Source organism: Phalangium opilio, unplaced genomic scaffold, assembly GCF_054372755.1.
Source record: "Phalangium opilio isolate 3A_F unplaced genomic scaffold, DU_Popi_V2 ptg000089l_1, whole genome shotgun sequence".
NCBI classification, from domain to species: domain Eukaryota; kingdom Metazoa; phylum Arthropoda; class Arachnida; order Opiliones; family Phalangiidae; genus Phalangium; species Phalangium opilio.
In genome coordinates, this window is record NW_028324194.1 from 6523677 (window position 1) to 6536415 (window position 12739).

The following is a 12739-nucleotide window of genomic DNA, read 5'->3' on the forward strand; positions in this document are numbered from 1 at the left end:
GCTTAGTTGGTTTTATTTCGAAAACTGCCACTCAGAGAATTGTAGCTGCAACCTCGCGAAAAACAATGACAAGTTGTCCAGTTCCACTAATTTTGGAGTCTTTGGAACTTGGCGTAACGTACGTGTTGCTTGGGACGTTTTTCTTTGAAGCAGGGCCGGACTAAAATAAGGGGGCTGAGGACACTGGCCCCTGGGGGCAAAGCTTGTTGGGGATGCATTGAGTTAAACTATTCCCCCTCAGCGACATTTTCTGTTCATTTTTTCCCGGCTTAAGGAGGGCGCATATTATTTCGCCCCCCCCCCCCCGGGTGGAAAATGGCTTAATGCTTTACAGTCCCTGTAATGGGAAATGCGAAAGTAATCTAATCTACGTTTCTAAAGTATTAGAGTCACGAATCTAGAACATGGGAAAGGATAGATGCAAATACTCATTTAGGACAGCTTTACTTAATGCACTATTTAAAATTTTCCCTCGAAATATATGAAAACGTATAAATATTAAATAGTGAATTCAAGTATCACTCCGGTGCAAGAGCACTCGGTTTAATAGGAAAAGCTGCAGGTGATTTTTAGAAAGTAATCTAATCCACGTTTCTAAAGTATTAGAGTCACGAATCTAGAACATGCATGGGAAAGGATACTCTAAAATGCAAAGACTCATTAGGACACCTTTGTTCAAAGCGCTATATCAAATTTTCCCTCGAAATGTTCACAAACGTATAAATATTAAATGGTGAATTTAAGTAACACTCCAGTGCAATAGCACTCGATTTAATTATAAACAAGATGGCCCCGGCCATATTAACGTTTTGCGTGACCGAAGCCTACAAGATGATCTAATCCCGTGCGTGTCCATTTAATCCAGTTTCATAGAGGAAACGTTTTTACCATATATGTGTGTGTATTACCGTTACGACCAGGGTCTTCCATAAATTATCGTTGATATTTTAGGGGCCAATTATAAAAATTTTATGAAAGAGAAAGGTTTCACCCTTAAATTAACGTAATTGTTAAAGGGGATATTCACTATTTATTGAATCTATTGGTTCGATTGCATGGACAACAAAATTAAAGGGGCTGGCCGGAGCTGTTGGGGTGAAGGGGGGGTCAAACTGTTGGTTAGCATATTTCTTACCGGGCCACCGCGACGGTGGCGCCATTCCTTATTTCCAAAGAGCTGGGTGTTTTCCTCCTGAACTAAGGGTGGTCTCCCCCCAACAGCGCCGGTTAGCCCCTTTAATTATGAGATTTTAACATGGTGGTTTTTTAAGTAAAAAAAAACTTCTTGCTAATTCAGTTTTAATATACCATAAGACTTAGTTTTTTACCCCTTCACTACCTTTCACTTTTTTTTTACATTATCTATTTAATCCTTTACTTCTTTGGCATAATTGTTTAATAAAGGTCTTTGGAAATTTTCTAAGACATTGTTTAACTATCCGCGACCTCGGCTTCACCGCTCTACGTCTATGCCTTGACCTAATATTGTAGCAGCCGACGGGGTCACGAGCCTGAACTTATCTTTATTTTACTAAAATCGCCCCCAAGCGAGAAAACACGGCGAACTAAATAAGTTAAAAAAATATTCTCGCTTGGCGATACGCACGGGCCTAGATCATCTCGGAGGCTCCGGAGTGATCTATAGTGACTAGAATTTATATTACTACATTATTATAATGTGAATTTTACTCAATTTTCATATTGTAGCATTCCTATACTGTTATAGGCAGAGAGTTATGCGACACGCTTAAGGTCTTGTCGACATAAATCACTCGTTGCGGACCTAGACGCCTCGAACGCCACTGCTGTAGATAAAATGTTACATCGAAGTCTGGTGTAGCGCCAGAGCAGAGAGAACCAGGGTGGGAAATAAGGATTTTTTTTAAACTGGACATTGGGCCAGCGACCCCTCTGGCCTGGAATAAATAAACTGGTCCATGACCACTGACCAGGGCGCGTCGTCTGCTAAATAGAAGAAGTGGATAATTAAAATATATTAGCTAATGTCTGGACTCTGGAAACCCTTGAAATTTCTTAGACGTCCCGTTGACCACTGACCCCCCTCCGATTTAATTTTTAAACTGGTCCAGGCAATTTTTAAACTGGTCATTTGCCCTGTGCCACCGCCTTATTTCCCACGCTGGAGAGAACTATTTACTTTTCAATCGCACACGATTGTTTACTTTTCAATCGCGCACGATTGTTTACTTTTCAATCGCGCACGATTTTTTGCTTTCAATTTTGCAGAATTATTTACGTCTTGTGTAAAGATTAAAAATTAACACAGTAAAATTTATTATCGTATAACCAATTAACAAACCTATTATATAATAAAAATGAACCAAATTTCACTATCATATTTAAAAAGTAATACTAATTTGCGACTACGACAATCGAGAACTATGGACAACTAAACCAAGCACCAAGCAAAGACTATATATAATACTTGTACTAATTAAAATCAAAATTAAAATTAAAATTCATATGAACGAAAATGCTTGGAAAATGTTTGTAGCATTCTGAATTTCAACTTTGGCTTCTAAACTGCTCGATAAGAAAAATATGGATCCAGGTACAAATTTGAATGTGTCATTTGCTGAGGAAATAGATCCAGTTCCTTCCACAACAAGAATTATGCTGGCGCTGTCGCGTTTAGGAATTATTTGAGTAGAAACACCAACTGGAATCTAAAAAAAAAAACATGTTTGTACCATTAAAGGCCATTCCATTAAATACTTGTCGAGAAACCACCGAAAAGGGGAAGGGCTAGTTCCCTCGAGCCAAGAGGCAATCACAAGGACCACAACTCGGACCGCTCCTATATCCATGTTATCGTTAAGCCTTAGTTGTAATTTCCCGGTGATATTTATTTATGGGAACATGGTAGCAGAGCGTGACTAAATTTCAAAAAATGAGGTCAAAGTTGATTTTCTCACAATTCACTCTTGGCGGGGGGGGGGGCTTGAAAAATAAGAGAGTTTTCCTATCTATGAAACCCTCTATCGACAAAAAATTGTGGACGAGGCAGTATAGTACAAGGCTATCCGAAGGTCCCGAGTTCGAATCCCGGTGGGGTGGAATTTAAAAAATGGTTGATAAAAACTTTATTGCCCATACAGCTAGGAGCCAGGTCTCAACTCCACCCCTAGACTATGCTAAGACCCTTAACACAAATGGATTGGAATGGAATGGAGATATGGGGCGTGGTTCTTTTAGGGCAGCGCCTCTCTAGCGCCACCCCGCGACCAATATTGAAACATTTTCGACTCAAACCATAGCCATAACATAATTAAGGCTTATGAGTCGAATTAAGTTTCGGGGCTCTCCCGCTAGGAGCGCTGCTGACAGGCGATGCCATTTGAAGAACCCGGGTTTTAGCTTATCGTTCCAATCCATCTGTGTTTAATGGTCTTAGATAACATCGACCTAAGACTGTTAAACACAAATGGACTTGAATGGAGATACGGCACGTTGTTCTTTTAGGGCAGCGCCACCCCGCGACCAATATTGAAACATTTTCGACTCAATCCATAGCCATAACATAAGGCTTATGAGTCGAATGGAGATATGGGGCGTGGTTCTTTTAGGGCAGCGCCACACTGTGACAAATATTGAAACTTTTTCCACTCAATCCATAGCCATAACATAAGGCTTGAGTCGAATTAAGTTACCGGACTCTCCCACTAGGGGCGCTGACAGGTGATGCCATTAGAAGAACGGGGAACGTTTTAGCTTATAATTTTTCCAGTCCATCTGTGTTCAATAGTCTTAGGACTATGGTAGCATCTGATGCCATATGTATGCATAATCTTAACCACAGCCGAGATATTTGAATATTAAGGGAGAAATATTACCTTGATGTGAGACATACAGAAATCAGGAACTTCGGGTTTGAATAAAGTCACGTTGGGTATTTCAATTTGACCCTTGAAGATGTTGTCCTGGGCCGATTTGGCTTCGTATGTCAACATGGAGCAAAGTGTAGAAACATCTTTGAGTTTGGGAGTTAAACCCGCTCGAACGACGTTATCCGAACACGCCATACACTCCACGCAATCTTTCAAACAATAATTAAATTTCCACTTAAATCAGTCACCAAATTAGGTACGTGAATAAGAAAAGGGAAGATTTTTAGGTACGTGTGTTATATAAAACAAAAGTAGCTCATATTATAGTGCTGTACATGTTTGTGGTGTATCACAAACATAAAACACTTCGTGACATCTATATCTATATAAATCAAAGTCCTGACTGACTGACAGACTGACTGATAATCAACGCCCAGCCCAAACCGCTAGCCCTAGAAGACTGAAACTTTGCAGGAACGTTACTCATAAGTAGTAGACGCCTACTAAGAAAGATTTTCCCCCAATCCGCCGCCATCTTAATAAATGGCGCCCAGAAATGTAAAAAAATCTTCTCTACGCAACAAAGTCCGCGCGTTTCAACCGATTTCGCAAATATTTAGTAGTGGACTGGTTTCCTTTAACCTATAGACGGGCTGAATGGTCTTTCTGGTTCGGTTTGTCGCCATCTTTTTAAATGGCGGCCAAAAATTTAAAAACCCTTCTTTATGGAATAATGTCCGCGTGGAAAGTAATAAATTAAAAAAATGCATCCCTAGGGGCTGACGGGCAACGCCAAGTCCCTTCGCTCCTAGGGTACTACAAAATATTAGTCATAAGCAAAATCTACCCATTCTTTGTATCATTTTGATGGAAGTTCTTATTACACGCGAGCGACGCCGCGGGAATAACAGCTAGTCATGAATATTTGAAACATTACTGATAACTACTGGTATAGTGACTAATTTGTGCTCCTATTGTACAAAAAGAATTAAGCAAACATGCTATGGATTTTCAGCACGAAGATTTCGTTGTGCACCGGCCGTTACACGTAGAATTTACGAAAGCATTTTCGTGACTTGTTTATTTTATTCTTCAATAAAGCATATTTTACTTACCACCTTTGAGATAAGCGTGTGGCTCATTAGCAGCGAGATAAATGGCTTGACCAGGTTCAAGTGTTAAATAGTTAAAAAGGAAGAGTCCCAAACAACCAATATCACCGGGGAATTCTTCATTGATTCTTAGGAACAAATTCTCATGGGCCGTTCCTTCAATAGTTAATGTTGAAAATAGTTAACCACGATAACTATTCGATAAGTCTGCGTTCGCATTATGCTCTTTCTGCTGATCAACTTAGTCCGCTGTTACAATTTAAAGCAAAGCGCGGGTGGGTCCAGTGGATTCCCTACAAGGTGACTTTCCTCCTGAACTCTGTAGTTCGTAAGGAAAGTCACCTTGTAGGTGAACCACGTGACCCGCGCTTTGCTTTAAGTTGCGCAGCGTTAAGCCTTGTACTTGATTCTTTCGCTGATAATCTTTTCGCGATGTTCTTTATTTGTGGTTCGTAGTTATCAGGTAAGGATGACATCAGCGCCTGAAAGATTTTCCGTAATTGTCCTTTCTGGTCAGTTTGCGAAGATGCGGAAATAAATTCTTCCACATTCTTTTGACCTATGACCTCAGTCAGCTCGGGAATTTCTGAAAACAAAGTTGTAAACGTGATAACAAATATCGGCTTCCATGGCGTCCCTAACATACTGGCTAATCTATCTACCTTTGAGAAGCACTTTTATTTCCTCAATGGGTCGAAAACCGCAAAGCGCTTGAAACTCCGTCAGAGCTATGGCCATTTCAGGCTTGTGATTTGGATCCTTGTATAAATCAGGATATAATTTATGCAGTTCCTCGGCGTGACTCTGTTTGACAGAAATTTGTCACTTGTTACAAACTGGAGCTTGTCACGAAGTGATGTAGGTCATAGATTCCCTGGCGAGGCGCTGTAAAATGCTTAGTAATGCAGACTAAATAGGAAGATGGACTGCAAAACCGAGTCTAGTCAATTCTCGCTTGTCGTTCTCGAACTAGCTCGAGCTGTAAGTCTCTAGCATTACGAACTATTTTATTTTTTGTTGAAGTTACGTTTAAATAATGGTTCTTGCTGCTATAACCCACCAGATGTCAGCTTAAAATTATGCCCAACCAAAAGGGTAAATTTTACGTCCATACATGGGAACGGGCTCTTATATTAGCGCCATAGAGTATGCTACTCTATGTATGGTGTATGCTACTCTATGTATGGTGTATGCTACTCTATGTATGGTGTATGCTACTCTATGTATGGTGTATGCTACTCTATGTATGGTGTATGCTACTCTATGTATGGTGTATGCTACTCTATGTATGGTGTAGGCCCGACTCGGGCTGGCCCATTGCATGTAGTGCAGTTGTAAATTTTTTTTACATTTCATCAATGAATTGAATTCATACTTGCTTTAGCGTTGTGCAATATTAATTTCTTTTAGTAATAGGCCTAGTTGTTGACATAACGTCACATTTGTTCCTTGAAGCTTATGTTCATTTAAATTATCTTTCATTTGAATTTTGAATTTTAAGGAGAACTAAGTCCGGGCCCAGTCATAATTTTGAAAAATTAAACCAAAATCCCGGCCCATCCTCTTAATTTTAAAAATTTTAAAAGGCCCGGCCCGTGCAGGGCTCTGCTCCTTTCCCCTCATAGATGGCGCTCAAAGTTTTCCCAAACGATAAAAGCGGCCTTGATACTTTAAAGGTGGCGGTGCATAAACAAGACGGACCTTATTTGGATGTGCTTGAATAGAAAGAGCCTTTTGGACGGAGAGCACTTTCAAAAGGAATGGCAACTGCGCACTGGAACACTGTGTCTTCCCTAAGGCCTCGTTATGATCTTTCAGATAATTTTCAAGCGGTTTCCCATCGTAATCTTGTAATTTCGAGCAATTGATCAAAGCGGGTCCAGACGCGTGTGTCCCCATCCAAAGCTAAAACACAAATTTTCAAGATTGGACTCATTAAGGCTTCTAAAAACAGAGATATCTCTCCCCATCCAAAGTTAAAACACAAAATTGCAAGATTGGAGCATTGTTCTACAAACAGAGAGCCTATGAAAACTTTAAGAAATCCTCGGTGACCAATGAGGAGACTTATTTCGAAAAACAGGAGCTTCTAAATGTTTTCCTCCTTGCTTGGTATTAACTACTCGCGAATACTATGCTTAACTATTCGCGAATACCATGCTTAACTATTCGCGAATACCATGCTTAACTATTCGCGAATACCATGCTTAACTATTCGCGAATACAAGGCTTAACTATTCGCGAATGCAAGGCTTAACTATTCGCGAATGCAAGGCTTAACTATTCGCGAATACTAGGCTTAACTATTCGCGAATACTAGGCTTAACTATTCGCGAATACTAGGCTTAACTATTCGCGAATACTAGGCTTAACTATTCGCGAATACTAGGCTTAACTATTCGCGAATACAAGGCTTAAAACTATTCGCGAATACAAGGCTTAAAACTATTCGCGAATGCAAGGCTTAAAACTATTCGCGAATACAAGGCTCAAAACTATTCGCGAATACAAGGCTTTACTATTCGCGAATACAAGGCTTTACTATTCGCGAATACAAGGCTTAACTATTCGCGAATATATGATGATAACTTTATACCTCTGCATATGGTTGATCAGTTTTGATCTCAAAACTCTCTGAGGCGGACTTTTTGAGCTTCGCCACCAAACTGTCACTTCCAATTTTACCCCACGCATATGATTGAATGGCTCCGTGCAAAGGAAACACTAAACGAAAATTATTATTCGCTTAACTGGAGTTTAACTTTTTTTAGGGGTTATTAGGTCAAGGCATATAGGAGGTACTGGACAAATACAGCTTATCTATCCTGATAATTCTTACTTTTCAAAAGATGTTTTAAAAGTTTAAACTAAAAAGGTTAATGACAACACGGAAATCTCCAGCGAATTCGGTATGACGGTCTGTTTAATCGGTCTGAACATCCACTATCTGCAATTCTGCAATTAAAACCAGTTAAGAACTACGAGCAGTCGAATTGTCGTAGCAGACGACATATTTTTTTAAACTGGTCATATGTTCAGTTAATCCAGTAGAGCCAAAGAACTTGAAAACTGAATATTGGCCGCTTAAAATGGTGAATCCTAGGAACATTTTTAATTAATTTTACCCCCATTAATTCAAAGCCCCGATTTTTGGTCGTAAATAGCAAGGTTTGCTCTTTCTTTACCCCTGAAAATTGGGGCTCCATAGTAAATAGCAGCGTGAGATATAAGGCGGTGGCACAGGGCAAATGACTAGTTTAAAAATTGCCTGGTCCAGTTTAAAAATTAAAACGGAGGGGGGTCAATGGTCCACGGGACCACTAAGAAAATTCAAGGGTAACCAGAGTCCAGACATTAACTCCAATATTTTAATTACGCACTTCTTTAGTTTAGCAGATGACATGCCATTGCGAGTGGTCATGGACCAGTTTATTAATTCCAGGCCAGGGGGGTCGCTGGCCTAATGTCCAGTTTAAAAAAATCCTTATTTCCCACCCTGGTAAATAGTGATGCAAACGCGTCATCTAGGAGGCTATGATTTCAAAATAAAAGACTCGTGCTTATTTCCGTCCCTGTCACCAATGATTTTGTCGTCTGATATTATAATTTAGAAACTGAAGTAACTGAACGTGTTGTTTACGTGTTGTCGTTTCAAAACGAGCTTACTACTTAAAATTCAGTGGTTTTTCTTTACTTGAAAGTGTTTTTTTTTTAATTTTTAACAGTTTCTTATTATTCCTTGAGACCAAAATGTCTCTAAGTACCAAAGAACAACTTCTTCAACTTGTAGACAACATTGAAATAATTTCAAAGTAATTAATATAAATATTTATGGTTTCATATAAAAGGCTTCCGTCATTAAAAAAAATTGAGATACAAAATCCAATAACACAGCAGTTTTCATTGGGCGTATGTTAGGTTGAAAAATCTCCTTTAAAATTTCCCACATCCTCGAGTCGAGTGTATAGTCTGCTACCACGAACTTTCTGGTGACGTCACACCATATCCTATCTCTTACCTCGGTTTAGGCGACCATATTAGAAGTCGTCAGCTCAGGCTATACTATTTTCAGACTTAGAAATAGCACATGTCCACTGGTCCAAAACCAGTTTATTAATTGCTTGGACTAGTTTTTTAATTCAAGAAGTGGGGGTTACTGGTCCTCGGGACCAGTTTATTAATTGCAAATCTATAGGAGAACAAAGGCTGGGACCACTCCGGAGACCAGTTTATTATTTAGGACACTAGGGGGGTCACTGGTCCCAAGGACTAGTTTAAAAATTATCCCTATTTCTAAGTCTGTACTATTTTGACTACCATTATGGCGTCACGTCCCCGTAGCTCCTCCCCTCTCAGTACCACTCTTTAGTAGGGGGAAACCACTAGCGCCATCTTTCTGGTGACGTCACACGACTCACACCATCCTATCTCTTACCTCGGTTTAGGCGATCATATTGGAAGTCGTCAGCTCAGGCTATAATATTTTGACTACCATTATGACGTCACGCCCCCGTAGCTCCTCCCCTCTCAGTACCACTCTAAGTAGCGGGAAACCACTAGCGCCATCTATCGCCGACTATTGACAACTCCTTAAGTCATTGCTACTTCATGAACCAGGGTGGGAAATAAGGATTTTTTTTAAACTGGACACTGGGCCAGCGACCCCTCTTGCCTGGAATAAATAAACTGGTCCATGACCACTGACCAGGGCGCGTCGAAGAAGTGGATAATTAAAATATATTAGCTAATGTCTGGACTCTGGAAACCCTTGAATTTTCTTAGTGGTCCTGTGGACCACTGACCCCCCCCCCCCTCCGAATTAATTTTTAAACTGGTCCCGGCAATTTTTAAACTGGTCATTTGCCCTGTGTCACCGCCTTATTTCCCACGCTGTCATGAACTATGTGCTTTATTGTCCAACACGCAAACTATGGGTAGCGTTTTTATACAGTGTTGCCAGGCCATTAACTATGTGTCAAAACATTTGCTTTTGAGTTACGTTAAATACAACCTTGACTTGGTGATAATCACGATAAAACATGATTTACCCTGTTTGAAAGGGAACTTCTTGAAAACGTTTTGGCACCCAAAGGTCCTGGTCAAAAGACGAATATGATGGAACACTCGCAACTGGCCGAGTTATTGGTTGCCAAAGACAAGGAATTAAAAGAGACGCTAAAACGAGCGGAGGAACAAGCTGAAATACAGAAAAAGATGGATGCTCTCCAAGCCGAAGTTGAAAAACAGGATCAAGATATCAGACAGTTACAAAATAAGCTTAAAGAAGCCGAACATATATTAGTAAGTTGAACAAAGCGGCACGCTAAGCTAAGACCATTAAACACAGATGGATTGGAGGGGGGCGTGGTTCTTTTAGGGCAGCGCCTCTAGCGCCACCCCGCGACCAATATTCAAACTTTTTCCACTCAAACCATAGCCATGACGTAATAAAGGCTTATGAGTCGAATTAAGTTTGGGGACTCTACCGCTAGGGGCACTGCTGACAGGCGATGCCATTAGAAGAACAGGGGGTTTTAGCTTATAATTTTTCCATCCATGCAAACTTCTGTGCCTGAAACATTTCTCCTAGCAGACGACAGAAATAGAACTCATCTAAAGGCTCTTTCAGACAATCCAACTTTTTGACTCAGCTCGATGGGTCAAAAAAGTGTATCAACTTGCCCAACTTTTGAAGGGAAAAGTGAAATAAATCCTTCCTATTCACACGACTAAACTTTAACCGCCAAATGGAACTTTTTAAGCGCCACCTACCTTGGCACTTACGAAATAACCCGCGAAAAAGGCTTTTTTTTTGTAATTCATTTTGATTGGCTGGAGAAATGAACTTAAAAAGTTGAGTCAGCAAAAATTGGATCACTGATCCAATTTTTCCTAACCAACTTTTTTGGTGACTCAACTGATCCAGCGTCTATTCACACGATCCAACTAGTTGATTCAACTCGAGTTGACCCATCAAGCTGAGTCAAAAAGTTGGATCGTCTGAAAGAGCCCTAAGAAGCAGGACTAAAACTAGTACTTTTTGCTGAAAGTTCATTTATTCTGTTGCGCACAGGCTACAGCGATCTACCAAGCGAAACAGAAACTAAACTCTATCTCGAAAGCGGGTGGTCGACACACATCGTCGGAAGAATTAATCAAATACGCTCATCGCATCAGTTCATCGAACGCAGTGGCGGCCCCTCATAACTGGCAACAAGGGGACCCTAGACGGCCTTATCCGACTGATATTGAAATGCGACTGGGATTTCTGGGCAGACTTAGCAGCGACCCCTTGAGTGGCAACATGATGGTGACGCAACAACCTGGAAGTCTGGGGGATATGGCGCCACCTAGAACCCCCCACGGTTTGACAATTATATATATTATAATTAAGTAATAATGTTTCGCCTTAAGTGTGGCCCGGGAAATTGTTAAAAAAAGTGTTGATCAATTGGGGGGAGCGGGATTGAAAGCGAGTTAAGTTAAAAAAAAATGTTGATCAATTGGGGGGAGCGGGATTGAAAGCGAGTTAAGTTAGAAAAAAATGTTGATCAATTGGGGGGAGCGGGATTGAAAGCGAGTTAAGTTAGAAAAAAAATGTTGATCAATTGGGGGGAGCGGGATTGAAAGCGAGTTAAGTTAGAAAAAAAATGTTGATCAATTGGGGGGAGCGGGATTGAAAGCGAGTTAAGTTAGAAAAAAAATGTTGATCAATTGGGGGGAGCGGGATTGAAAGCGAGTTAAGTTAGAAAAAAAATGTTGATCAATTGGGGGGAGCGGGATTGAAAGCGAGTTAAGTTAGAAAAAAAATGTTGATCAATTGGGGGGAGCGGGATTGAAAGCGAGTTAAGTTAGAAAAAAAATGTTGATCAATTGGGGGGAGCGGGATTGAAAGCGAGTTAAGTTAGAAAAAAAATGTTGATCAATTGGGGGGAGCGGGATTGAAAGCGAGTTAAGTTAGAAAAAAAATGTTGATCAATTGGGGGGAGCGGGATTGAAAGCGAGTTAAGTTAGACTATCCGTAAGTCATTGGCTACCACCCAACTTGCAGATCAGCCATCGACGCAGGCTGGTTCGTATACCTGGCAACATTCCGGAGATATCAAGCCAAGTATCGGAGGGAGTGCCTCGGTCTCCATGGATTCCAAAGGACACAAGGATAACGAAGATGTCGAAGTTATGTCCACTGATTCCTCAAGCAGCTCATCAAGCGATAGTCAATGAATCATCTCGTATAATCATTACTTGTAAAATATTATTACCATTGTTATAAATGCATTAAAACATATTCCATACAATAAATAATTCATTCAAAGGCTCAATGTAGTTTTTTAATTGTTGTTTACAAGCTCTTTTCTCTGATTGAGTTTACAAGTGTTTTTACACTTCCAGCTTTTTCTGTTGCCATCGTCGCTGAGGACCTCGATCCTTTGCAATTTCTTGTGGACCGTTTTTACGCTGTAGTCGTAGCCTCTTATAGGTTTGTGTTATTGCTTTCATAATGATTCTAGGGTCTTTGTATTCCAATTTGATTGGAGAGGCCTCTGCTTAAAGCAGAGCGCGAGTCCATTGGTTCCCTCGAGAAAGGCTAGTGGGCGTGGTTTACAAATGCCTTCGCAACTCTAAACGCGGAGTTCAGGAGGCGCAATGCTAGGTCTCTAGGATCTATGTAACGTAGCTTTGCGCGTGCTGACAAGAGACGAAAGAAATTCTCATTTTCAGGATCTAAAGTCTCGAGTGTGACGAGGGAACAGGGGTGTATATTTTTTAGAACGACTA

At 40.5% G+C, this 12739-nt stretch overlaps 2 protein-coding genes across 2 annotated transcripts; one reads left to right on the forward strand and one right to left on the reverse strand.

The window, feature by feature from the left end:
• Nucleotides 1-2260: 2260 nt before the first annotated feature.
• On the reverse strand, nucleotides 2261-7950 carry Mpi (mannose phosphate isomerase). The gene is made up of 8 exons (XM_089850083.1): nucleotides 7800-7950; nucleotides 7557-7684; nucleotides 6662-6865; nucleotides 5623-5764; nucleotides 5364-5546; nucleotides 4964-5116; nucleotides 3855-4057; nucleotides 2261-2687 (listed from the first exon to the last, which is right to left on the reverse strand). Coding segments are annotated over exons 1-8 (1221 nt in total). The 5' UTR covers nucleotides 7801-7950; the 3' UTR covers nucleotides 2261-2480.
• Nucleotides 7951-8553: 603 nt separating this feature from the next.
• MED4 (mediator complex subunit 4) lies at nucleotides 8554-12282 on the forward strand. The gene is made up of 4 exons (XM_089850087.1): nucleotides 8554-8772; nucleotides 10021-10261; nucleotides 11034-11325; nucleotides 12012-12282. Exons 1-4 carry the CDS (start codon nucleotides 8711-8713, stop codon nucleotides 12182-12184), a joined length of 768 nt encoding a protein of 255 aa, XP_089706213.1. The 5' UTR covers nucleotides 8554-8710; the 3' UTR covers nucleotides 12185-12282.
• Nucleotides 12283-12739: the final 457 nt, after the last annotated feature.